This window comes from Myotis yumanensis, unplaced genomic scaffold, assembly GCF_028538775.1.
Source record: "Myotis yumanensis isolate MYYU_CA2020_CCGP unplaced genomic scaffold, mMyoYum1.0.hap1 SCAF_14, whole genome shotgun sequence".
Taxonomy (NCBI): Eukaryota; Metazoa; Chordata; class Mammalia; order Chiroptera; family Vespertilionidae; genus Myotis; species Myotis yumanensis.
The window spans coordinates 2,145,520-2,169,377 of NW_027223765.1; the positions used below are offsets into that span (position 1 = coordinate 2,145,520).

Genomic DNA, 23,858 nt, shown 5'->3' on the forward strand with positions numbered 1-23,858 from the left:
AAACCGGCCGAGGCGCCCCGCCCTGCTACACAGGTTGCCGGGAAGGCGAGTTCCTGGCCATCCGGTCCAGACCCACAGCCACGAGGCCGAAACTACTACTCCCAGAGGGCTGTGCGCGCGTATTACGGCTGGCCACAGAGCATCTCGGGAACTGTAGTCTACTCCCGTGACCCTTAAGCCCACGACTTCAGCTAAACTACGCACCCACAATGCTCTGTGTCCTCCCCACCCACGCCACCTGCAAACGCGCACAATCCTTAACTTTGAAACTAAGCCGCCCACCACGCAGGACACTTGCAGCCGGACACTCGCGCTTCGATGAGCATGGGGCGTGGGACAACATAGAGAACAGCCAAACCTCAGGCAGCGAAGGAAAGAGTGACTTTATGATGAAAGCAAAGTACAGACAGCAGTTTAGCACGTAAGGCCTTAGTCAAGATCTTGAGACCCACCTGCCCTTGGACAGGTCCCCTTCCTTCGGCGTCTCCATGGACCCAGTGATGTGTAGGGACAGGGCCCTGGGCTGGCACCCTAACCGTCTGGAACCCTGACTCTCTCCCTAGGACAGCTGCCTTTGTAGCAGGGGTCAGGTGACCTCAGAGGGCCTCTGGTTTTAAGACAGTGGAAATTTTTTTCTGGCCCCTTCCACTCCCCAGGGATCCCATGGGGGGTAGGGTGTGTGGATGAGAGGACTGTTAAGCTAAATAGAACAAGAGGACTGTTAAGCTAAATAGACAGAATCCTCAAGGGCTGCGAAATGGCAGCAGGGACAAGAGGGTCACAGCAGGTGACCGCTGGCTTTATGCTGTTTCTTGAGGCCCTGGCGTTGGCCTGGGCTCCTGGCAGGTGGGGCCCGCCCAGCCCCGGTAACAGTGGCAACTAAAGGGCTCCCAGGCTCCAGGGCTGCCATCTGGCTGCAGGTGCAGGAAGGCTTCCAGCTGTCCTGGGTCTCGCCGGGCACAGCGCCCATGGCCATGGCACCGCTGGTGACTGCAGGCTGTGGCCGCCCTGGTCACGTTAATCACATAGGGGCCCAGGGTGTCCACCAGGTAGTCATGAAGGTGCCAGCACTTCTCCTGAGGAAAGGGGAGGGACGCATCAGTGTGCCTGCTCCGTGGCCCTGGCATGGCCTCTCCCCCAGCCTGGGAGCCCCAGCATGGGCTGCGTGGCAGCTGGAGGGGGCAAGGATCACCTCAGAGCTGGAGAGGCTCAGGTCCCCCCAGAGCACCACGCCGGCTGCCCCCAGCGCTGCGCTCACACCGATGGTCCGCACGAGGTCATCCTGGAGGCAGAGAGCTGCTGAGCCCGGGCTGAGCTGGCCAAGCCCACCTGGGCCTACCTCCACCTTCCAGAAACTTTCCTGACTCCGTGGCACAATCTGATTCCACCTCTAGAGTGGGGCCCCTTGGCACTGAGCCCCTGAGTGGCTTCTCGGCCCTCCACTCAGAATGTCTCCCCTCAGATCAGGGCACCAAAGGCTGGCCATGCCTTCCCCACGACCTTGACTTCCAGGGCAGAGGCACACCTGTCAGATGCCCAGGATAGGACCGCCCCCCTCAGAACCAGACCCTCCCCTTCCCACTCCCCTGGGCAAGGTCTTCTGCCCAGACCTTCCTAGGACAGGGCCAGGCCTCCCCACTGCACACCAGCTTTCACTCACCTGGGACAGGAACCTTCCAGAACCCTGGCGCGTGAGGCGGGCGTAAGCCAGGACCGGCAGTGGGTGGGGGTGCCCAGAGCGGGCCACACGGAAGGCCTCCTCCAGGCGGTGTCGCACAAATGCCTGGTGGTGAGCGGGCGGCAGCCTGGGCGGGAGGTAGATGCTGGGGAAGAGGGCGCTGGAGGCGGCCCAGAGCCAATGCAGTTGGGTGTTTCGGGCACGGGCGGCCGGGTGGCAGTGGCCTGTGTAATTGGAAGCCATACCGTGCCAGCCATTGCCACAGGCCGGGAAGTGATAGAAGCCCCAGAGCCCCCGAGGCTGCAGTGCCCGGCCCAGCCGCAGGGTGCCCTCCATCAGGGCTCGCGCTGCTTGTTCAAAGGCTACCCGGGCCTTGCGGAGCTGCTCCTGGGGGCCCAGGTGCGGGAATACCTGCTGTGCCCACGCCCACGAGGCTGCCTGGTAGGCTCGGCGGCGGCCCCAGTTCCCAGCCCAGAGTGGACACCATTCTTCCCAGTCCAGCACTGCCAGGCCGGCAAAGCCGGGCCTCAGGCTGCGGCGGATCTGGTAAGCGGCGCGTGCCAGGTGGCGGTCAAGGAGCACAGCCTGCGGGATGCCCCCATTGTGAGCTGTGCCCCTGGGCCCCACGTAGGGATAGAGGCCGAGCTGGTTCTTGTAGAAGATGGTGATGTTCTGCCCGTGGAAACGCTGCCCACGGTTGGCAGTGATGCCCAGGGCCGCTAGTGGCAGGTGCACACCAAAGCGGACCCTACAGCGCGCCGAGGGCACGTTCCACAGCACGGAGAAGGGGTGTTCGGGGGCCCCAGCCAGGGGCTGGCCACACCCCAGGCACAGGGCCGCCCCGAGCACCAGGGCCGTGCCCAGCTGCATGGTCTTGCCCCAGGAACGGACCTGCAGGAGAGAGGGTGTGAGCTTAGAGTCCAAGGCCATGCCTTCCACACAGCAGGGGAAGCGGGGAGAGCGTCCCTAGCCCCTCCCCACAGAGGGGAAAGCATGGCCCCCAAGGGGTCCTGGAGGCCTCTCAGAGCAGCCACACCCTGCGCTGGCCTGGGCTGTTCCCTACTACTCTCCTTCCCTGGCCCCCCACCCCCACCCGGAGCTCTCACAGTCCTTTCCTTCCCTCTGCCCGCCCACCTTCTTTCCTGCCCCAGAGCCCTCAGCCCCGCCTGCCTACTCAGCACTCAGGTCTCTCCCACCTCCCCCGGGAGGCCTCCTGGGTCTCCAGGTGGGGTGAGGGCACGGGCTCCCCCGGTCCCAGCCTGCATCCTGCCACTGTAGGCTGTCTGTCTCCCTATCTCTCTGTCCCCTTGGGTCAAGATCCTATCTGTCGGTCTAGTTCCCCATTGCCTGTGCCCAGCCCAGGGCCTGACATACAGTGGGTGCTCAGGGAGTGGTGACGAGCGAGTGGATGTGGAAGAGAACAGACACCTGGCGGAGTGGGAGGGGCAAAGGCAGGAGTCCCTCCATCCACGGCAGAGGTGGATGTGGGCTCCGGCAGGGGCCGGGACCTAAGATGAGCCTGGGAGGCGAGGGTGGGGGTCAACAAATCAACTGTCATAGCCACACCCAACAGAAGCCTTTATTCAGCCACACTGACAGCCTGGAGCCCCCAGCCAGGGAGCCATGTTCTGGCCCCACCGGCACTCAGCTGCCTCCAGGGCCAGGGGCTGAGGCCGGGACTGTCCTGGGGAGCCCACTGAACCAGAAAGATGGTGCCCTGTCCCAGGTGCCCCTCAGATGTCCTTCTCCATCCAAAATATGGGGTCTCCTCTCAGGTCATGGTACCCCGTCTCCAGCAGGCTTGGTGGGGAGAGCCCGGGTGGAGGGGGCGGTGAGATGGCCAAGGGCTCAGGCAGGGGAGGGGGTGGCGGCAATGATGGCCCTTTGGAGGCTTTGGGGGCAGTGTGGGCAGCCAGGCTAGGGGCCTTGCAGGGTGGCCGGGGGCATGGGGCCCTGGAGAAGGCACTGAGCAGAGCGGCGGGCAGCCGTCGGCTGGCGAAGACCAGGCCCTGCACCGGCTCCCCCAGCTGGTAGCCCAGGTGGGCATAGAAGTGCAGCTGGTCATGGGTGGTAAGGTGCAGCCGGCGGAAGCCCCGGGCCTGAGCAAAGGCCTCAAGGCCCTCCATGAGGCGGCGGCCAAAGCCACGGCCCCTCAGGGCCCGGGCCACCACCACTGTCTCCACCAGGAGGCTCTGGGGCCGGTCTAGCACCCGCGACAGGCGGGCATGTCCCACCACAATGGGGGGGTGCCCGGGCGTGGGGTGGGGGCTCAGCAGCATCAGGCAGAGGGGGAAGTTGTCGGAGGACTGGCCCAGGGAGTGCAGGCGGGAGGCGCGGCTGCGCGGCCACTGCTCGTTGATGAGGTCGGCGCAGGCGTCCAGGAGCTCAGGTCGGCAGTGCACGGGCTCCAGGGTCAGCGCAGCCAGGCCGGGGGCTCGGGTCTCCTCTGGCTGGCGTGGGGGGTCCACGGTCAGCTCAGTCAAGCCAGGAAGGGGGGTCATCTTTGGATGGCATGCAGCACCCGAGGTCAGCGCAGCCGGCCTGGGGCTCCGGGTCCGCTCTGGTTGGTGTGCAGGATCCTGGGGCAGCTTGGCCAGCCTGGATCGCAGGGTCAGCGCCAGCTGGCAGGCAGGATCCAGAGTCAGCCCGCCGCCGGCTGGTACTCAGGATCAGCTCCACCCAGCGGGGAGGGTCTAGGGGAGGGGTCGGCGCAGCGAGGCCAGGCTCAGTCAGCTCCGGCTCAGCTGAGTCAGGGTCAGGCTGGGAGCCGGGCTCATATCTCAGGTTGCAGGTGGCTCAGTGCCAGGCTGGGGGTTCAGGCCAAGGTCTCCAGGAAGTGGCATCTCCTCAGACCACAAGGTGCTCCTGCTGTGGACACCAGCCAGGCTGGGCTGTGCCAGGAGGGAGGATGGGCTGGGGCAGGGACGAGTGGACAGAGTGCCCGGGGAGCCATGTGCCCTAGAGCAGTGGTCAGCAAACTGTGGCTCGCAAGCCACATGCGGCTCTGGCCCCTTGAGTGTGGCTCTTCCACAAAATCCCGACTTCTGCGCATGGGCCACGAAGTTTCAATTGCACTGTACATGCGCGCCTGCACGTGTTATTTTGTGGAAGAGCCGCACTCAAGGGGCCAAAGAGCCACATGTGGCTCGCAAGCCGCAGTTTGCCAACCACTGCCCTAGAGCAAAGGAGTGGAAGGCTGCACCTTGTTCCCAAGTTCACCTGATAGTGCAGGAGGGACCTATACCGGGGGGCGTGGGGGGAGGTGGACTCAGTGGGATGGGTTCAGGTGCCCTGCCCCGTGCTGGATGGAGACCGAGGCCTGGCCCGGCTGTCTGATCTAGCCCCACAGCATCGCGACTGGCTGGCCATCAGGCAGAACATGCAAAGCAGACGCAATGACCCCCTTGCTTAAAGCCACCCAGGGCTCCTTCCGGAGGCCACCCGGCTGTCCTCAGGAGCTCCTCCCATCCCGAATTCCAGGCCACACTTTTAAACCCCGTGGGCCATGCCCGCCACATAACTGACGGGCGGGGGGCGGGGGGGCTGCTGTGCCACTCACTCACCCATCCGGCTCTTTCCCCTCCCTGGACGGGCTTCCTGGCCTGGGACACACAGCCACAGCCCCTCCCCAACACTGCCCAGCCCAGCTCCGGGCGTGCACGCACACGTGCGTGCAATACAAAGGTAGTTTGGGAGGGCAGACACCTGAAATGGGTTTCCCTGGGCTGAAGTGAAGGTTCTGCAGGGCTGGGCCCTTCGGGGGCTCCAGGAAAAAACCCATTCCTTGCCCTTTTTCAGCTTCGAGAAGCACCTGTTTTCCTTGGCTCATGGCCCCTTCTCCATCGTTAAAGCCAGAACGGCTTCAGTCCAACCTGTGCGTCCACAATCACACCTCCTCTCTCAGGACACTTCGGAGGATCACAGAGCCAACTGTCCCCTCAGACGGGGCCCCAGCAGCACCAGCAGGGCCCTGCTCACGGCCACACACACTGGGCTCTTGCGAGCCTGGCTCCCCACGGGCCGGGGTGTCTTCCGTAGCCGCTCTAGATAAGGACCACAGCTTCCTTCCTACATCCATGGGGTCCAACGGCCACCAGGTTGGGGCCCGACCTCTTGCACCCAAACCCCACTGTTGGCCCATTCTGCCCCAAGCCCTGCAGGCAGGGGGTCTATGCTGGGGGGATTTCTGGCATATGGTGGGGGCTGAGCGAGGCGTGCTGCTCCCCACTCTTCTACTCACCTTCTCACCAGGGGAGACGTCCCGGCTCCCTTCCCCAGCCCCCCAGGAGCCCCCTGAGCTTGACCCATGTCAGTAACAGCTCGACCCTCCCCTCACGCCACAGCCCACTCCGAAGGCTACGAACCCCTCACCTGCAACCAGCCACCTCCGAGCCCCTCACCTGCAACCAGCCACCTCCGCAGCAGCCGCAGCCCTTGACCAGGAGGGAGGGAGCCCCAAGATCTGCATCTAGACCAGGAACCCCAGGCTTCCCCGCGGGTTTAACCCCTTCGTACCAACCCAACCCACCGTGGGCGGGGTTCCTGGATTCTCAGAGATAGGCGGCCCTGTCCCTCCTGTGCCTCGGTTTCCCCCTCCCTCCCAGTGGGCCATGAACCATGGCGTTTTGGGGGTGGGGGCTTCGGGGAAACTTGACAGCGGTTGGGTGTGGCTCGGCATGCTCCGGGAGGGAACCCCAGACGCGGGGAGAGCGAGAGGAGCGACAGAGCCACGTGACCTTACGCAGGGAGCGGACAGAAGCGCGGGGGACAAGGGTGACGGACACGCCGCGCGTGGGGAGGGGGCGGTACTGACATGTTGAAGCTGGACTCCAGGATGCTCGGCGTCCTGCTCCGCGCAGCTCCAGATCTCCTTGTCTCTGGCTCGGACTCCTTCATCCGTCCGCGCTGCCCCCTAGCGGCGCGGCGGAGGCACTGTAGCCGTCGCGGCCAGCGGCGCCCCACCTGGTCCTGCGTCTCCCTGGGCGGCCAGGCTCCGCCCCCCGGCCCGTGCGTCCTACCGCTGACCCGACGCAGGCTCCGCCCCCGCCCCGCCCACTTGCGTTGGGCCCCGCCCGCTCCTCGCGTCACAGCTCAACGCCTGCTCCGCCTCCCGTTGGCCCCGCCCCCGCAAGGCCCCGCCCCCGCACAGACCAGGGTCTGGTTCCATGCATCTTTGCTAAGGACCCGCCTCAGCTCGGCTCCCCCGAGCCCCCGCCGGTGCCCCGCGTGCTACCAGCTGGGCCGGGCGCGGGCCCTTCCTCCGGCTGCCTCCGTTTCCGCCTCGCCCTGGCCTCGCCCCCGCGCCGCTCTGTCTCGGCTCCCGCCGGCCTCCTGCCTCCGTCAGGAGTGGAAAGGGCCAGTGGCGCTTCCTCCTGGAAGTTGGGTCCCACCCTGGGAAGTAGCCGCCCTGGGACTGACGTCAGTCGGAGAGGGGCCTTCCCGTGCCCTCTGGGTCCGGAGCGGCACGTTTCAGGCGCTCAATAAGCAGCTCTTCGGAGTGAGAAGCACGTCTGTCGGCTTTATTTACAGGGTTCGGGCTGCTGGCCATCCCCACGGGCGCAGCCAGGGGCGCCACCCTACAGCAGAGGCCTGGTGGGAACCCCAGCTGCTCCGTTATGGCGGTGCACCTGGCGCAGTGCGCTCCCTCCGGGCTTGCTCAGCGCCCTCTTAGCGGTGCCTGAGGCTGAAGGAGTTAGGCCCCTCCACATGCTCAGCACAGGGCTGGGTGGTCGCTGCATTTAAGGACGGGCAGCCCCGTCTCTGGAGGTGATGTTTGAGACCCCGAGGTGGGTCCGCAGACTCCCGGGCAGTATGTGAGCATGGCAGGCAGATGCTCCTGCCGGTACCCTCGAGTGTGGCCGTGACTTGTGTAGCTGGGCCTTCCCTTGGGGAAGCCTGGGCCAGGCCCAGAGCGCACTGTTACACGACTGGGTGGTGCACCTGGGGTGTGGCCCGTCACCACATGCCCCGCTGCTCACACCAGTCTCCCCTCCAGCCCGGGTAGCAGTGACATTTGAACTCCACCGCCATCCGTTCCCGATCCTCAGGGGAGAGGGCACCTCGTAGGGTCAGGGGCCCACCGCCAGGCGGGAGTTCAATGGCGAAACTGGTGGGGTTGAGGAAGAGGAGGGCCTCGGGGTGGCTGGGGCTCCGGGCACAGCGGCCATGGCCGGAGCACAGGGCCTCACTGCACAGACGGGCCGCACTGGTCACGTTCAGGACGAAGGGCCCCAGCGTGGTGTCCACGTACTCCTTGATGGCCTGGCATGATTCCTGGGCGGGAGGAGGCACGTCAGGGACACCGGGCCACGCTGGGCCCACCTAGGGCACCGAGGCCCTCACTGGCCAGCCAGCAGGACTGCAGGGGTAGAAAGGATGGGCCCGGGTCTCCCCAGCCGACCTCGGCCCCCCACCCCCCGCCCCCCGCCTGAGCTCACCTTGGTTTTTGTGTTCTCCCAGCTCACCCAGAGCACCACTCCTGCTGCTCCCTGGGCCGCGCTCTCCCCCAGGCTGTGCTCCAGCTCGTCCTGGGGAAAAGGACAGGGTGGCTCTGTGGTCCTCCCCCCTCCCTCCCCAGGCAGCGCTGGAACACCTGGGGATGAGCCCAACAGTTCACATTCCCCTCCTGGGGCAGCCCTGGCCCTGGGGCCGGAGGCCAGCCTGTCCCGCTCTAGCCTGTGTGCCAAGCAGGCGGGGACTGCGTCCCGGCACAGACCTTGGCACACAACACGTGTTCAAAGGATGTGAGAATGAAGGGAGGAAGGTGCCACCAGGCTGTGTGGCATCAGTTGCTGGACCTAACGCCTGAGGAGGGGCTGAAAGGTGGGCAGGGTCACAGGAGGAGACTCACCAGGGACAGAAAGCGGTCGGTCATGTCATAGAAGATCTGGACGTAGGGCAGCACCGGCAGACTGGGGTCCCCAGCACCCCCAGCCACACGGAACGCCTCACCCACTCGGTGCCGCACGTACATCTGTGCCTTCCCTGTGCCCGCCAGCGCCGCGGGAAGGTAGATGCTGGGGTAGAGGGCACGGCTCTGGGCCCACAGCCAGCCCAGCTGGTCGTTCTGGGCACGGACGCCCGGCGGGCACTCGCCTGTGTAGTTGGGGTTTAGGAAGTCGTAGTTGTAGCAGCCAGGGAAGCCGTAGAAGCCCCAGAGGCCGCGGGGCCGCAGGGCCCGGGCCAGCCGGAGCGTGCCCCCCATCCAGGCCTGCGCGGCGCTCTGGAACTGGGCCTGGGCTGCTGCCTCCACCCAAGGAGCCGGCCAGTCCGGGTGCCGCCCCTGAACCAGCGCCCGCGAGCGCTGCCGATAAATGTCCTTGGTGTCCCAGTTGAAGGCCCAGCGTGGGCGCCAGGCCTCCCAGTCGATGACCGCCAGCCCCGAGAAATCGGAGGCAGGCATGGCCGCCAGGACGTCGTGGTACGCGCGGGCCAGGTGGGCGTCCAGGCTGGCGTTCTGGGGCAGGCCACCGAACACGGGCTCCCCGGCAGCCGTGTAGTAGGGGTAGGTGCCCAGCTGCGAGCTGTAGAAGATGGTCATGTCCGGGCCCAGGAAGGTCTGCCCCGGGTTGGCCACCACGTCGAAGACACTGACGTCCACGTCCACGCGGTGCCTCTCCAGGCACCACTGCGTGTTGGCGTTCCAGACGGTGGTGAAGGGCTGGCTGGGCACCACGGGGCCCCGGGAGCCCGCGGCCATGCCGAGCAGGGTCAGGAAGAGGGCGCAGCTGGGACGCAGGTGGGCTGCCAGGGCACAGGGCCGGCCTCGGGAAACCTGGCCAGGGGAGGCAGAGCTGAGAGCGGGCCTTGAACTCGCTCACCCAGCTGGGGAAGCGGGCCAAGTCCCTCGCTCAGTCCAGCCCTGCTCTGACTTCAGGTGGCACTGCCTGGCAGGGCCAGGGAAGTGAGGGGCCAGGGAGAGGGCTGGAGCCACATCTGAGTTGCCTCTCGGGACAGGCCTCCCCCCCACCCCCCACTTCCCCAAGGGCCACAGGAGCCAGGACAGCTGTTTGAGGAGCGAGCAGAGAGCCAGGCCTGCCCCATGCTGACGGGACTGGTGGGGCTGGGCCCTTCCTGTCTCTTCCCTCAGGAATCCCCGCCAGCCACGGGGTGGGGGTGGGGGGGATGATGCTCAGGGACCAAGAACAGCCTCCTGCACACCCCCCAGTCTGCCCGCTCGTCCCTGCTGACCTCAGGGCTGATGGGCCTCATCCTCATCCTCCAAACTTCCCGACTTCCCGACTTCCCGACTCTGGGGTGTGGCACTCTGAGTCTAGGAGGAAGCAGCTGCTGCTGGCAACTCTGAGCTTCTGTAGGGGTCACCCCACCCAGTCTGGGGGCGGGCTGAGGGGTGGGCCCTGGGTTGGAGGGCTGGGCCAGGCCCTCCCGCAGAGCCACCTCTCCACCCCCAGCAAAGTGCCCTCGGCAGGGGGTGGGGCCTGGGCCGGAAGTGCCCCCCCACCCCACCAGTCAGCACTAGGGCAGGGCTTTGTGGCTTTATTTGGGCTGGGGTGGGGGTGGGGGTGGAGGCAGTGCAGGGGGCAGGCCTGTGTGGTACTGGAATCTGGGCATCTTGGGGCTGATACCCAGGGAGGTACTTGCCCCCCACATGGCTGCACGAGGACATTTGGGGCCCTGGGCACTTTTGCCTTTGTGGGTGGGCCCTTCCTAAAAAACATTTTTGTTCTTTTTTTTTAAAAAAATATTTTTATTGATTTTAGAGAAGAAGGGGGAGCGATAGAAACATCAGTGATGAGAGACAATCATTGATCAGCTGCCTCCTGCACGCCCCCTACTGGGGATCGAGCCCACTACCTGGTCATGTTCCCTGACTGGGAATCCAACCGTGACCTCCTGGTTCACAGGTCTATATTCAACCACTGAGCCATGCTGGCTGGGCAAAAAAAAATTTTTTTAAATATTTCATTTATTGATTTTAGAGAGAGAGAGGAAAGGAGAGAGACATTGACGTGTTGTTCTACTTATTTATGCATTCATTGGTTGATTCTTTTATGTGCCCTGGCCGGGGATTGAATAAAAAATTTTTTTAAAATATATTTTACAAGTATGTTGGTATAAAGACAAACACACTCCAGACTGCATCCATTCCATATTCATTATTTATATATTTTTTTTCTATTAAAAAATTAAGATTTTTTTAAAAATATATTTTATTGATTTTTTACAGAGAGGAAGGGAGAGAGTTAGAAACATCGATCAGCTGCCTCCTGCACACCTCCCACTGGGGATGTGCCCGCAACCCAGGTACATGCCCTTGACCGGAATCAAACCCAGGACCTTTCAGTCCGCAGGCCGACGCTCTATCCACTGAGCCAAACCGGTTCCGGCTTCTATTAAAAAATTAAACATTTATGGGCCTCTAAAGTCCTGTGGTCTAGGCCCTGCCTAGCTTTAGGGACCTGTGTCTGAAAGGCACTGTGTTCATGAAGTCAGGGCTGTGCTGTCACCCTTTGTCCACTTGCTGGGTCAGCGGCTGTGTCTGTGAAGCCCCAGCTAGTGGCCGTCGGGGCCTCTGCACAAACCAACAGAGTGTGTGTGTGTGTGAGTGTGGGACGCTGTTGTCTTGTGACTGTGAGGCTTGTCGGGTGACCACACGCCTGTTCATTCCTTATGATTCCACTTGTTGGCTGATTCAGAAACTAGTGATTGACACCTACTGGGTGCGCAGGCCCAGGCTTGCCTGCCAGGGCGGTGGAGGAACCAGCAGGTCCCTGGCTCAGGTTCAAGTGCTGCCTGGGTCTGCAGCCTGGTCTGAGCCTGAGCCAGTGGCGTGGTGGCCACCAGAGCAGTGGCACAGCTGGCTGCCTCCAGCCTCCAGGCTGGCACGGCTGGAGAGGAAGGTCCAGGGTGCTGTGGGCACGTCAGCTGCAAGCCGAGCACAGGATCTGGCCAGAGGTGGTGGCTGCTGAGCCTGTTCGGAAAGCTGGGTCCCAGAGCGATGAGCATCAGGCCCAGGGCAGCCTGGACCCCTCGCCCTGAGGCTCCGTGCTGCCTCCTGCTGCCCCGGCAGACCTCGTGCTGGCACAATCCAGCCAACCAGCAGGCGAGCATTCTCGCTGGCTCGGCTCGGGGCAAGGGCGAAGCTCCAATGGAACAGCAGGAAGCAGCGGGATGCCTGCGGCCCTGCCCCACCCCAGGGCCCCACCCACAGCTAGCTTCTGCAGGGTGGGTCTGGTCCAATTGATGTGTGTCTGGGTCCAAGGAATAGAGTGAGGAAGTAAAATGGAGTCCCTATAGTCAAGCTGTTAAAGTACCACAATCAAGTAGGTTGAGCCGTGAGGGAGGACTGCTTTCTGTCTTACCTGGCCTGCGACCTTAAGGTTTTGAACTTTCCTGCCCTGCACCAAGGCCTAGATCTACCTCAGACCCTCAGACGACCCTCTGCTTACCCCCTGAAGGACTCCCATCCCCAGAGTACCAGACGTGAACTGACCTTCTGTCCACTGTCCAGGCCACACATCTGATAACCATCTCAGGCCAATCCAGAGGCTCAGGATGCAGAACTGATTCTTCTTAAGAAATGTACTTCTTAAGCTGCTCACAGGTGAGCCAGCTTCCAGGTCCAGACCTGCCTGCTCTCTCCCTGGGCACACCTCAGGCCTGGTCACCTCACTCCCCACCCCCCGCCTGGCCGTCTCCTGGCTGCACTTTCTCCAGGTGTCTTCCCGGTCCCCCAGGGGGTGATGGGAGGTGCTCACAGGTCTGTATGGAGGGGTCAGTGTGTAAAGGAGGTCACACGGGTGGGGGACCAGAGCTTCGCATGTAGGGGGCTGTGTGTATGCGGACGTCATAGCTACATAGGTGGGACAGTCCCAGCCGCGTGGGAGGGGTCATAGGTGTGCCTCCATCACCGGGGTTGGGAGGTGATGTGAGTTGGATTACATCTGTGTGGGGCGGTCAGAGCTGCCCTCTCTCCGCTGGCTCCATCATCTCATGGTCTCATTGACCAACGCCCAAATCTTCTCTCTAGCAGGTCTGTTCCCACTGAGCCAGGAGCTCCGGGAACCCTTTCACCTCGGGACCCTCCTCCACCAGGGGCCTGATACTGCCCTCCCAGGGTGACCACAGCCCCTTCTCTCTGATCTCTGCCATCACCAGGAGGAGGGACAAGGATGGCTTGACAGCCTGAGTGGACACTGATTCAATGGCACTTGCTTTCGCAGGCTCTGCTCCCCTAACCACGACCCCCTCGCCCCCTGCTTCTCTGGGGAGCGCTCTCCTAGGTCTTCATGTCCAGTGTGCACCTCCCTCTACGCTGCCATTCACAGAGGGACAGGGACAGGGAGCGGTCTCCATGGTGATTCCCGGCCGCATCCCTTGCGGCTGGCCCGGCGCTGGCAGGTGCGTGTGCTGTTTACAGAGCAGGGAAATGGGCACCACCCTCAGCAGCCAGGCTGTGCGGCTCCGGGTGCCCCTCCTGCCTCTGCCTGATAGAGGCCTGGCCACATCCAGCCCCGTGCTGGCATCCCCGCGGTGTTCAGCTTCCGCCACCTTTGCCCCTGCTTGGTTCCTGGCGCTGAGTCATCGTGACTAGGACAGGGGCACCGGGTGCGGGTGGGGTGGCTGAGGCCAGGGAGACCCACCCAGGGAACTCCCTTCGGGGGCAGGGAGTGGCGCAGGGCAGAGCAGGTCTGACTGCTTCGACGGCTCCTGCTCTCCCGGGGGCAGAACAGGGCTGACCTGGAGGATGTCTCTGCTCCCAGGCCCTGGGTACCCCGCTTGCCCCATCAGGCGACTGCAGTGCGACAGGGACGGGACTTCAGAATCCAGACCCCAATCCCTTCTTGCCTCCTCCGACCATACCCGGTGGAGGACTGTGGCCCAGAGGGGTGAGGGGTGAGGGGTGTGGCTGGAGTCCACTGCCCGGGAGCTGTGGGAACGGAGGGAGAGGTGGTCTGGTTACTTGCCCAGCTGGGGAACATCAAACATCCACTCCCCGTCTCTCCCTGGGTGGGCAGGCGAGGCAGCCGGCACCAGCCCAGCTGGGCTGCAGGGCCAGAAGCAGCGAGTCCTCCCTCATGGGAGGTTGGGCTCCACTGCATTCCAGTCAATCCAGAGAAAGCAAGGCCCTGGGCATGGGCGGGGAGGGAGGGGGCACGAGCCCTCCGCTCCCAGGGCCCCGTCCCAGCAGGACAGCTGCAGAGTGGGCTGCAGGCCCTGGTCCCAGTGACATATTTACCGACAAGAAGTCCCTAACAGGCGTCACAGGGACAGAGCTGGGCGCCAACCTCACGGAAGAGAGCACGCACTCACAGGCCCTGGCCCAGGGACAGGCCATCCAAGCACAGAAGCAGTTGTTTTATATTTAATTTACAAAAGAGACCCCGAAATAATAATAATAAACTACCCAGGAGCAGGGGAGTGGGCCATGTCCCTCTTCCTCTGGCAGGGACAGAAGGGGTCCCCCAAGGGACTGCCCCTCCCCCTTAGAACAGGGGGTGAGAGCGGATGTGGATCCCTCCAGGCATCCCAGGGGCTCTGCCCCCTCTGGACTCATGCGTCCACCCTGTGCAGGCTCCTACATGCCTGGCAGAGCCCTTGTGGCAGAGGCCAGCTTGCCCGAAGCCAGGTGGGAGATCCCTACAAAGTCCAGGTGAGAGCTAGGGCTGCCGCCGCCAGCAGGCCAGTGAGGCGGGACCCAGCCCAGGCCCCCCTGGTGCCCCCGGCTGCCCGCCCACGGTCCCATTGGCATTGCTCGCCGCCCCAGCCTAAGTAGCATTGGCATTGAAAGTGCTTCTGCAGGTGGTCGAGGTCGGCCCAGCTGAGCTCCCCCTCTGGCCGCAGCGGGGGCTCGCCCGGCGTGTGGCTGGGCACTAGGCGGAAGCTGCTGGCGCTGAGGTGCAGAAAGGTGTTGGTGCTGGGGTCTCGGCGCACGCAGCGCCCGTGGCCGTGGCACTGGGCCCAGCTGCAATAGTGGGCGGCCCAGGACACGTTGACGACGTAGGGGATCAGCAGCCGCATCAGGTAGTCCTTGAGGTACTGGCACGTCTCCTGGGGGCAGAGGCCAGGAATCAGGTCAGCTGCCTCCGCCCAGACCCATCGGACACTGTGCCCTCGATGTCGTGCCCGCACCTTGAACCGGTGACACACATATACACGCAGTTGTGCCCGAGCCCTCCCTGTCCCTGCGCCTACTGAGAAGGGGTAGGGGCAGAGGCTGGAGACTGCAGGGCAGCAGGGAAGGGTTCAGGACAGCACGTCCTCATTCCTGGGAGCAGGGGAGGAGGGGAGGAGGCCTCGTCTTCTCTGTTGGCACCAGGGATGTCTTGGGTAGGAGACAGACAAGGGGGCCAGACTAGATATGCCCACCTTGAGGCTGGCAGCCAAAAGCCCGAACACTCACCCTGCTCCTGCAGAGCCTGCAGGCGGGGAGGCTGGGGGGTCACTTACCATGCTGGTGGTGAAGCCTGCGTCGCCCCAGAGGATGACCCCGGCTGCGCCCAGGGCGGCGCTCTCGCCAATGGTGGAGATGAGATCCATCTGTGGGGACAGTGGTCACTGGGGCTGAGGCCGCAGGGAGGAGCCCACAGGCCCCTCCTGTTCTCACTTGGTGACCTTCCCCCAGCCCAGTCCTCCCCTCTCACTCTCAGACCCAGGCCCCATTTCACTCTCTCGTAAGTGTTTAAGCCATTTCCACCCCCTCTTCGGGCCTCCTTTCTGGAGCCTAGGATGTATCTACCAAGAGAGACCCCAAATCAGCTGCCCACGCCCGTATCTACCTAGAGAGACCCCAAATCAGCTGCCCACGCCCACGCCCCTGCTCTGTCCTGGGCTTCCTGGCACACTTTGGGGTCGATTCTCAGCACGTCTGGGCCTTGATTTTCTTATATCAACATGGAGATAATGATGCTACCCTTTCACCAGGTTCCAGAGAGACTGAGGGGAGGGGAGGTAGCCAGCGCAGGGGGGGCAGGAGGCCCTCGGGAACTCAGACTGCAGCGGCTCCCGAGGAGGAAGGCAGGGCCCGGGAGGTGTGTACCTGGCTAAGGCCCTTGAGGCTGCGGCTGTAGGTGGGCCGCGCGAAGACGTAGACCGGGAGCGCGTGGCTGGCGTGGTGGGTGCGAGCGACACGGAGGGCCTCCTGGACGCGAAAGCTGACGAAGTTGCGGCCATGGGCGGTGGAAGCGAGAGCCTCCTCCAGGTAGACAGAGGGGAAGAGGGCCGTGCTCTCGGCCCACAGCCAGGCCAGCTGGTCGTTTCGGGAGACCTCCACGTCGGGGCAGCGGCCGGTGTAGGTCGCCCAGTTCTGCACGTAGTCGTGGTTGTAACAGTCGGGGAAGAGGTAGAAGCCCCAGAGGTGCTGGGGCCGAAATCTCTTGGCGGAGCGCAGCGTCCTCAGCATGAACTCCCGAGCGCCGAACTCGAACTCGTACTGCGCCTGCTTGCTGACGCGGTCTGGCGGCCAGTCGGGGTGGCGGCTGGCCACCAACTGGCGCGACAGCTGGCGGTACACGTCCTTGTCCTGCCAGTTGCGCACCCACACGGGCCGCCAGTCCTCCCAGTCGATGACCGCCAGGCCCGCGGGCTCCTGCCTGCGGATGTAGTGCTCCACGCGCTCCTGCAGCATGTCCAGGTGCGCCCGCAGGACGCTGTCATTCTGGGGCACCCCACCGTGCACCGGCTTCTTCGCCTCCGAATCGAAGTAAGGGTACAGGCCCAGCCGCTCCCGGTAGAAGATGGTGATGTTCTGGTCCACGAAGCCCTCGTTAGGGGAGGCCTGCACGTCGAAGGCCTTCTCCTCCAGGTCCAGCGGCACCTTGAGGCGCGGGCCACAGTCCTGCGTGGGCACGTCCCATGCCACCACGAAGGGCCGGCCGGTGAAGATGGGCGTCGCTGTGGGCTTGAGCTCCTTGGCCCGTGCTACCGCCAACGCCAGGGCCAGGGCCAGGATGATGGCGGGGCTCAGGCCTGCCCACATGCTGGGGGCTGCAGGAGGAGGGGTCACCTGCCTGGCACCGGCTCAGGAGCTGGGGAAAGGGTGAGAGAGAGCAAGTCAGCCCAGAGAGCCTGGAGGTGCGGCCGCTAACCCGTCCACCTGCCGAAGCCCACGCTGTCAGACCCTGGGACCTGCTGTCACAGGTCGGAGACTACAGGCCACCGAGGGGCAAGCAAGACCCCGGGGAGCTCACGGCAGGTGCTAAGCAGTGGCCTCGGCTGGGAAAGGACCTGTTGGGTCTGTGACCCCTGGGAACTGGGCGAGTCCAGCTACTGACTCGCTGCGGAGACACTCAGATGCCCGCCCGCCCCCCCCCCCCCCCCATCGCTTCGCAGCGCCCGGACCCGAGGCCCACGGTACCCGGTGAAGAGCTCTCGGTCCAGAGAAGCGCTAGCATTTGGGGGAGGCCCCAGGGCCCCGGCAGCGGCCCGCAGGCTGGAGCGCACCGCCCGGGCCAGCGAGGCTGTCAGGACTTTGTCTCGAGGCGGTCCCTCTCCCCGGCCCCACGAGGCCCCGCGGGGACAAAGGGGCAGCGGACCTCCCATGGCGGCGCCCGCGGCCGGCCCTTCCCTCCGCAGCCCCCGGGAACGCGCGCCCCCCGCCAGGCGGGTCGGGTAGAGCCCCCTCCGCCGGGCCTTTGTGCGGGACCCCGCCCCCGCCCCGCACGTGGGGCCCGAGCCCGGCCCGGTGGGGCTGGGGTCCCTGGGCCGCCTCCCTGGGGGTTCGGAGCCCAGCCCGCGGGGAGAGAGCCGCCAGGCTGGCATCGCCCGCCCTCACCTCGCGCGGGCTGCCGCCAGGACCCGCGCCACAGCCACCGCCATCCTGGGCCCGGCCCAGCCCACTCCGGCCGCTCGCCCAGACCCGGCCCGGCTCGGCGCCTCCGCTGGCTCCGCCCCCGGCTCGAGGGCCCTTTAAGAATCCTGCGCGCAGGCGGGCCCGGGGCAGGCCTGGCGGCCGGGGCGGGAAGGCGCGCCCCATGTCCGCGCCGCCAGTGCGGGGTTTTGGACTCTAGCGCTCCCGGATCCTCCTCCAAGGAACGGGGCGACCCATATGGGGCCGTGAGGCCCCTCCGAACGGGGGTTTCTCCTGGAGTCTCAGCACCCAACGCCAGTCAGGCCGAGACACACCCCCCCGCAGCCTGTGCGGGTGGTACAGTCCTCCCCGGCCCGTGGCGCGGCCAGCCCCTTAAAGGGACAGCAGCATAAAGGACGGGGATCGGGGAGGCAATAAAGGAGGTGGTATTCCCCCACTCAGCCGCGAGGAGGTGCTGTGGGGCCCCGCGGCCTGGCTTTGGGGGCAGCGGCGGATCTGGCTCTGCACCCGTGTCGCCCCGGCCCGGGGGCCCCTTTGTGTGGAAAGGGGGACGGTGACCAGAGCCGATCTCCAGACTCCCGGGACAGTAGACCCCTGTGGATCGGGGCTCCCCTCCCCCGTCCAGGGTCTGAAGGGGAGCCCCGCCCCCTGCTTGCCTGGGGAAGGGGGCCGAGTGCCCGCCTCTTAGTCCTTTCTGGGCTGGGCTGAGGCAGTGGTTGTCTTGGCAACATGAGCAGTGGGTCTCAGCTTGGCCGGCGGGTTGAGGGCCTGTAAGGCCAGCGGGCCCTCGGGATAGGGCACCCCCCTTCCAGCGACATGCATCAGGGACGGGCCAGCCCCTGGACTCCGGTCCCCTTCTGCCCAGTCTCGGAGGATGAGGGTGGGGGGCTGTGGGAGCCCCCAAGGCTTCCTTTCAACCCTGAGGAGGCGGCGGCCACCCTTGCAGGAGGTCCTGGTGGGATCGCAGAGAACCCTGGCCAGGCCAGAAGGGCGCCCCAGGCCTCCACCCGGTATCCTGAGCCCATCTCCCCGCAAACCCCTTCCGCTGGGCAGCGGGCTTGCAGCTGGACTGGAGCAAGACCCCCTGGCCTCTTGCTAGATCCGCTCCCCGTGCCGTGCTCAGCTCCCGCAAGGGCCGGGGTCGCACCACCAGCCCATTCCCGGCTCGCACGCCGGGGAGAGGGAGGGAACACAGCTGAGAGCGCACCGATGCGGGGTGCAGACCAGCCGTCTGCGCGGGGCTCACCTGTATGGGAGTCCTCGGCTCCGTAGGTTAGAGCCTCTCCAGTCCAGCGACTCGCGCCAGCTGCTGCCCAGTGGGCAGCTCGCCGGCGACTTGATAAACCCCATCCCCTCCTACTCCTCCCGCCTCCCACCCCAGCCCTCTCTCCTCACTTCCTGCTGCCCCTTAGAGGAAAGGGCCAGGAATGGCGGGGGAGGGGCCGCTTTGACCCTGTTTCCCTCGGCCCTGCTGGCTGACTGTCCTCCCCACCCTTCCTACCCACCCACCTCCCCCCCGCCCCCGGGGTCCTGCCCAGGCCGACTGGGCCAAGTGACAGGAAGGCTGTGGGATCCCATCAGGTGCCAGCCTCCCCCAGGCCGGAAGCTTCCTTAACACTGAACGCTCTTTTCCCCAACTTTCCCCTGAGTTTGAGACCATCCTAAGGTCCAGTAGAGTGCAAGGGCCCTGGTGTTGGGGGTTTGGGGAGTCAGACTACTCGGGGGATGCTTGGCTGATGGTTCCCCTAAGCAGGTGATGAAGGGAAGGGGGGTGTCTGGGAAGGGATTGGGAGAAATTCCAGGAGCTGAGTCAATCTTTTCCATTGAGAGCGGAAGTATCCTCAGTTTGACGAATAGACAATATGCTGATGTGACTGTGGCGGGTGGTGGGGGCAGGGCTGGGAGCGGCCTGCAGGGTGTTCTCCTGTTGGAGGACATTCCTGGGTGATATCCTGACTCCTCCTTGCAACCTGTGGGAAGTAGGTGCCCATGTGTGGCTGGCCCCAGGAGGGCCCCAGCGAGGTGTGGACAAATGTACACCCCCTCAGATCACTTTGAACGTACCCCCTCCCCCAGCCTTGACCCTGCTGGCCCACTTCCCTGATGCCCAGGCCTCTTTCCTAACAGAGGCTGTGAAATTGGACGTCTGGGGGAAGTGGGCACATACCCTGGAGTCTGCCCCTGAGGACCAAGGAGCCCAAGACATGGCATGGGAGGGTGGCGTCCCTATACCACCACGCTGGCTCCACAAGGGACACTGGTTTGGAAAGCTTCAAGGGTGGAGGCCCAGGGGAAACAAAGACCAGGCCAGGCTGTCCCAGGGTAGGGACACTTCCTCAGGCGGCAGCAGGAAGGAAGTGAGCACAACACAGCCCAGCGGGAGGGTGTGGGGAAGCAGTGACCTGACCCCCATTGTTTATGGCTCTGGGGTCAGCTGGGGCCCAGCACAGTGAGTTCTCCCACACTGGGGCGGTGATGCTAGGAGATGGGGTGCCATCTGGCCAGGCAGAACCCTGTGCCTGGGGCAGTCAGCAGGCGGGACAGCAGATGACCGGACCTTGTCTGGTATCTTACTGGGAAAATGGGCAGATGCCCAAAGAACTGTAAGTCCAGGTTGCCGTGGGATCCTGCCAAGTGTGACCTCCAGAAGGTGAGCGGGCCAACTCCTCAGACCCAGAGCCTGTGTGCTTGAACGCCCTCCTCCCTCACCAGGCGCTGGGCTGATGGCTAAGGGTTGGGCAGAGCAGTGAACGGGCCTCACAGCAGGCCCTGAGAGACAGGCGGAATGTCCACAGGGGGCAGGGGCAGGCGGCAGGTCAGACGGCGGGTGGCAGGGAACAGGACTGGGCGCTGAGCTTTGCTGGAACAGAGGCCCCAAGGCCACTCTCCTGGTGGGACCCACAGGCAGCCCAGGAGGAGGCAGGTGGACTTGGAAGGCAGAGCCTGGAAGGAGACCAAGGGTGTGTGCCACCCATCTGGCTGCTGTCCACTTAAGGCTGGCCTTGGAGGTCCATAGGGTTTAGGCTGTGGCTCCATGTAGGGTCAGCTGGCACTGCTGACCTATATGAGGTCACATCCTCACCTCAGGTTAGGCCAATCCCTAAGGAAGTCTCCCAAGACCTTTCAATTCCAGGGATACCATCTGCGGAAAGCATGTAGGAGAGGCCCTCCATCCTGAGGGATCCTGCGGTAAGGTCTGTGTGAGTACACTGCCACCTCCTGGTCATGGCTGGGATGGCTGCAGACCGGGTTCAGGCTTGCCTCTGGCCTTGCTATAGATGGGGGCCCAGCGTCCTGGGCCCAGGCCTACCCGTTGAGCCCAGGCGGCGGTCTAGATGCTGGGTGTCACAGCCCCAAGGATGCCACTCTTGTCTTCAGGGTCTACAAATAATTTTATTGAAACTGAACCAGTAACACAACAGCCTTCCTAGATTGGGGGCCACCCTCCCCACACCACTTCCCATACTCTGGAAGCACAGAGCTTGCACAGTAAGGAATTAAAAAAAAAAGTCATTTCTATGTAGAAATCAGACTCTGCCCCAACAATGTCATGGACTAAACTATTTACAAACTTTCACATTTTACACCTTTTATGGTTGTTCTCTCTGTCCCTACCCAGGGGCTCCAATACCTTCCCCTGATTGATCCTGAAGGGATGGGCACACTATAGGGGGAGGGGTGGTGGGCTCGGAGCTATTGGCACCACAGGGTGGTGTCTTCCCAATGTGTGTGGGGACTGGTGCAAAAGGCAAGGGAGATCACATGGAGTAGGTGGGTAGGAGCACCGGCATCCAGAGCCCTTCCTGATCCCATCCTATGCCTTCTCAACTGCGGGGGGGGGGGGGGGGGGGAGGGCGACTCCAGGGGCAACTAGTTGCAGTGGGGAGGGGTCAGCCCAGCCCTGGGCAGAGGGAGAAGCCTCCACACCAGCCCCTCCCCCTGTTAACAGCCAGCAAACTGTCCCTCCGTCTGGGGTGGGAACACAGGGCAGGTAGGTAGGAGGAATCAGGCTTGTGTTGCCCCAGCCTCTGTCCAACAGAGGAGGAATCGAGGTAGCAAATGGCTGAAATGCTCCAACGAACGGGTAGAGGAAGTGAGGGAAGGGGAGTCCCCACTTGTGTACAGCTCCCACAGCCCAGGGGCTGGAAGAAAGACCTTACTTGTAAAGTGCTGTAGCCCCAGTAGGGCTGGGCCCCAGGCAAGCTTGGAAGCAAGCAGGCCAGGCCAGGGCACAGGAACCAGGCAGCCCCGATCAGCACATGCCCTGCCAGGCTCCTTATCGGCACTGCCAGGGAAGGCAGGCTGGTAACTCCGCTGTCAGCCCTTACCAGCCACCTCTCATCCGAAGACAAACCAGCACCCAACCAACACTGCAGGGCTGCCCGGCTCCCAGCGGCAGCGTCCAGGCCCATGGAGTTTAATCAGGACAGTGGCTTCCGCCTAGGTCCTCAGTGGAAGCCACACCTTGAGCCTGAGGGTTCCTTGCTGAGGCCTGAAACCCCCCGGCTCACACCTCATAGAGGATCACAGGGAAATCCACGTGGATGCGGGGGGTGTCCAGCTTCACGGTGCCCTGCCATGGAAACAGGGGCTGGTGAGGGTCCTCTCGGGGCCCCTACTCCAGGAAGCCTTCCTGTTCCTCCCAGCTCCTCCCCCAGAGCCCCCACCATGACCGCAGACCCCGTCTGAGTCTACCTCACACACTCAGCATCGGCTCCATGACCACTGCCCAGCCCCTCACCTGAGGAATCAGGTTCTTATGCACCCGCCTCAGCTTGGCCCGCTTCTGCCCGTTCTTGGTGACGATCGTCTCCTCATAGAATTCGTGAGCGAGATCTCCATCCTCGTCATAGAACATGGAGCTGTGCAGAGGAGAGGGGAACAGGCTGGGCTGCAGCCTCACACCTGGTCATGGCACCGGCCACAGACCCCCGGGGAAGTGTGCCACCTCCACAAAGGGAGGAGCAACCTTAGGGGAAGGGAAGGAAGGTAACACGCCTGGAGAACCTCTTGCTTAGGGTCTGGGGCTACGAGCAGGAAGTGCTACTGTCAGGCCCCAAGAAGAAAGGCTATACCAGAGCACGCTGTCCAGGCAGCCAAGGCTAGTTCTCATCGCTGGTTTGTTCAGCAAGAACAGCCATTCCAGCATCAGGCCCTGGCCGTCACCAGGACTAACAGTGGGCAGGGTGGTGGCTGAGCATGTTGGTCCAGAAGACACCGCTGGCCCAGGGCCAAAGCCTGAGACAGCAGATGCCCGAGCTGGGAGGGAGCCTAAGAGCAAAAAGGCTGCGTCCTGCCCGCCAGCCCCAGGTGGCCGGTGCAGCCCAACTGCCACTGTTGGGTCTCCCCAGTGCCTACAGCGACATCTCCAGCATCACCGGAGTGTCAGTCCCCGGGGACACCCGGGCCAGTTCAATCTAATGCTCCCGCTGAACTGAACCCCTGGGGAGAGCGGGAGGTCAGTGCTCCAGACCTGGAGAACATGTCGGGGTGAGGGTCTTTCTCCTAGGCCCCATCCCCAACACTAGGGCCCAGTCCTGCCTTCTCCCCCACCCCGCCCCTCCCCTCCGAGGTCCAGCCTCCCCACTGTGGGAAACCGTCACAGCAAACGAGGGGTCATTCCCCTCAGAAGAATCAGGGAGGGAGGCTAGGAGCCTTCAACTTGCTGGCTGGGCTTAAAGGGGTGAAAGGACGAGGCCCGATCTTAGTTCTCCCTGCGCGAGGCTGCCTGCCCGGGACAAACTCAGGCCACTTTTCTCCGAAGGAGATCTTAGGAGCAGCAGGCCTCCAGGAGCCGACGGCCGCCTTCCCTCGCTCCAAAAGGGGCCTGAACATGGGAGTCGTCCCAGCTCCGCGCAGGGGATACGGCGGGGGCAGCTACTTATGACGCACGGCCCCGGCCGCCAGCCTGTCCCCCCCCCCCGGGTCGGAACCCCGCGCCCTTACCCTCGGCGCGTGAATACGAAGGGGGGCACGACTCGGCCTCGCGGACGCACCAAAGCCTGCTCCGCGGCCGCCGCCTCCGGGCCGCCGCCCCCCGCCGCCGAGGCGAAGGGCCACAGCCCCCGAGCTTTGGAGCCGCTGGTGCCCATGTCAGGGCCGCCGGCGCATGGCGGACCCCGCGGCCGCTTTGCTCTCACAGGGCAGTCCACACCACCATTCCTGCCCCGGCCACCGCTCGCAGGTGCCGCCGCCGCCTTCCGCAGGGTCGGCTGTCTCCACGGAAACCTCATTTCCGCTTCCGCCCGTTCCTCATGCTGCCCCCTGATTGGCTGTTCCTCCCGTCGATCGGCAGAGCGTGACCAATAGCCGCCCCCAGACATCAGGCATCCCAGCATGCATCGCGAGACGTCAGGTCCCAGCAGGCCACGGTCTCCAGCCGGGGCAGCTCCCACTCAGGAAGGCGGTGGC

The 23,858-nt window shown here is 64.1% G+C and overlaps 5 protein-coding genes across 8 annotated transcripts; all 5 read right to left on the reverse strand.

Annotated features, from left to right (window-relative positions):
• Positions 1-376: 376 nt before the first annotated feature.
• On the reverse strand, positions 377-6,569 carry HYAL3 (hyaluronidase 3). Of its 2 annotated transcripts, XM_070391319.1 has the most exons (4): positions 6,492-6,569; positions 1,661-2,569; positions 1,193-1,282; positions 377-1,076 (listed from the first exon to the last, which is right to left on the reverse strand). In XM_070391319.1, exons 2-4 carry the CDS (start codon positions 2,546-2,548, stop codon positions 801-803), a joined length of 1,254 nt encoding a protein of 417 aa, XP_070247420.1. In that variant the 5' UTR covers positions 2,549-2,569; positions 6,492-6,569; the 3' UTR covers positions 377-800. The 2 variants fall into 2 exon arrangements, with proteins under 2 accessions (XP_070247420.1, XP_070247419.1); XM_070391318.1 differs by lacking the exon at positions 6,492-6,569 and having other exon boundaries at positions 1,661-2,759.
• NAA80 (N-alpha-acetyltransferase 80, NatH catalytic subunit) lies at positions 2,829-7,226 on the reverse strand. The gene is made up of 4 exons (XM_070391441.1): positions 7,145-7,226; positions 6,912-7,069; positions 6,492-6,590; positions 2,829-4,299 (listed from the first exon to the last, which is right to left on the reverse strand). Exons 1-4 carry the CDS (start codon positions 7,224-7,226, stop codon positions 3,412-3,414), a joined length of 1,227 nt encoding a protein of 408 aa, XP_070247542.1. The 3' UTR covers positions 2,829-3,411.
• HYAL1 (hyaluronidase 1) lies at positions 7,177-10,075 on the reverse strand. Its single transcript, XM_070391316.1, has 4 exons — positions 9,869-10,075; positions 8,529-9,452; positions 8,116-8,205; positions 7,177-7,951 (listed from the first exon to the last, which is right to left on the reverse strand). The coding sequence occupies exons 1-4, from the start codon at positions 9,893-9,895 to the stop codon at positions 7,634-7,636; spliced, it is 1,359 nt and encodes a 452-aa protein (XP_070247417.1). The 5' UTR covers positions 9,896-10,075; the 3' UTR covers positions 7,177-7,633.
• Positions 10,076-13,981: 3,906 nt separating this feature from the next.
• On the reverse strand, positions 13,982-18,774 carry HYAL2 (hyaluronidase 2). 2 transcript variants are annotated; one of them, XM_070390992.1, is made up of 4 exons: positions 18,694-18,774; positions 15,678-16,665; positions 15,089-15,178; positions 13,982-14,689 (listed from the first exon to the last, which is right to left on the reverse strand). In XM_070390992.1, the coding sequence occupies exons 2-4, from the start codon at positions 16,614-16,616 to the stop codon at positions 14,279-14,281; spliced, it is 1,440 nt and encodes a 479-aa protein (XP_070247093.1). In that variant the 5' UTR covers positions 16,617-16,665; positions 18,694-18,774; the 3' UTR covers positions 13,982-14,278. The 2 variants fall into 2 exon arrangements, with proteins under 2 accessions (XP_070247093.1, XP_070247094.1); XM_070390993.1 differs by lacking the exon at positions 18,694-18,774 and adding an exon at positions 17,412-17,505.
• A 1,837-nt stretch (positions 18,775-20,611) lies between these two features.
• Positions 20,612-23,645, reverse strand: TUSC2 (tumor suppressor 2, mitochondrial calcium regulator). Of its 2 annotated transcripts, none has more exons than XM_070390995.1 (3): positions 23,394-23,645; positions 22,189-22,309; positions 20,612-20,828 (listed from the first exon to the last, which is right to left on the reverse strand). In XM_070390995.1, exons 1-3 carry the CDS (start codon positions 23,537-23,539, stop codon positions 20,793-20,795), a joined length of 303 nt encoding a protein of 100 aa, XP_070247096.1. In that variant the 5' UTR covers positions 23,540-23,645; the 3' UTR covers positions 20,612-20,792. The 2 variants fall into 2 exon arrangements, with proteins under 2 accessions (XP_070247096.1, XP_070247095.1); XM_070390994.1 differs by having other exon boundaries at positions 20,816-22,020.
• Between the last annotated feature and the right edge of the window lie 213 nt (positions 23,646-23,858).

What these genes read in the sequence shown, in the direction of transcription:
- HYAL3 (XM_070391318.1), bottom strand. Translation starts at nt 2,608, where the DNA reads ATGGCCTTGGACTCTAAGCTCACACCCTCTCTCCTGCAGGTCCGTTCC. An exon ending in CTGGAAGGTTCCTGTCCCAG is followed by an intron (nt 1,283 to 1,660) that starts GTGAGTGAAAGC and finishes CTCTGCCTCCAG; the next exon opens with GATGACCTCGTGCGGACCAT. An exon ending in TGAGCCTCTCCAGCTCTGAG is followed by an intron (nt 1,077 to 1,192) that starts GTGATCCTTGCC and finishes CCCTTTCCTCAG; the next exon opens with GAGAAGTGCTGGCACCTTCA.
- NAA80 (XM_070391441.1), bottom strand. Translation starts at nt 7,226, where the DNA reads ATGGCCAGCAGCCCGAACCCTGTAAATAAAGCCGACAGACGTGCTTCT. An exon ending in GCTTATTGAGCGCCTGAAAC is followed by an intron (nt 7,070 to 7,144) that starts GTGCCGCTCCGG and finishes GCTACTTCCCAG; the next exon opens with GGTGGGACCCAACTTCCAGG. An exon ending in GCCCGCGCCCGGCCCAGCTG is followed by an intron (nt 6,591 to 6,911) that starts GTAGCACGCGGG and finishes CCGCGCCGCTAG; the next exon opens with GGGGCAGCGCGGACGGATGA.
- HYAL1 (XM_070391316.1), bottom strand. Translation starts at nt 9,895, where the DNA reads ATGAGGATGAGGCCCATCAGCCCTGAG. An exon ending in TGAGGCCCATCAGCCCTGAG is followed by an intron (nt 9,453 to 9,868) that starts GTCAGCAGGGAC and finishes TCCCCTGGCCAG; the next exon opens with GTTTCCCGAGGCCGGCCCTG. An exon ending in GGGAGAACACAAAAACCAAG is followed by an intron (nt 7,952 to 8,115) that starts GTGAGCTCAGGC and finishes CCTCCCGCCCAG; the next exon opens with GAATCATGCCAGGCCATCAA.
- HYAL2 (XM_070390992.1), bottom strand. Translation starts at nt 16,616, where the DNA reads ATGTGGGCAGGCCTGAGCCCCGCCATCATCCTGGCCCTGGCCCTGGCG. An exon ending in GCCTCAAGGGCCTTAGCCAG is followed by an intron (nt 15,179 to 15,677) that starts GTACACACCTCC and finishes CTGTCCCCACAG; the next exon opens with ATGGATCTCATCTCCACCAT. An exon ending in CAGGCTTCACCACCAGCATG is followed by an intron (nt 14,690 to 15,088) that starts GTAAGTGACCCC and finishes CTCTGCCCCCAG; the next exon opens with GAGACGTGCCAGTACCTCAA.
- TUSC2 (XM_070390994.1), bottom strand. Translation starts at nt 23,539, where the DNA reads ATGGGCACCAGCGGCTCCAAAGCTCGGGGGCTGTGGCCCTTCGCCTCG. An exon ending in TTCGTATTCACGCGCCGAGG is followed by an intron (nt 22,310 to 23,393) that starts GTAAGGGCGCGG and finishes TCCTCTGCACAG; the next exon opens with CTCCATGTTCTATGACGAGG. An exon ending in ATAAGAACCTGATTCCTCAG is followed by an intron (nt 22,021 to 22,188) that starts GTGAGGGGCTGG and finishes TTTCCATGGCAG; the next exon opens with GGCACCGTGAAGCTGGACAC.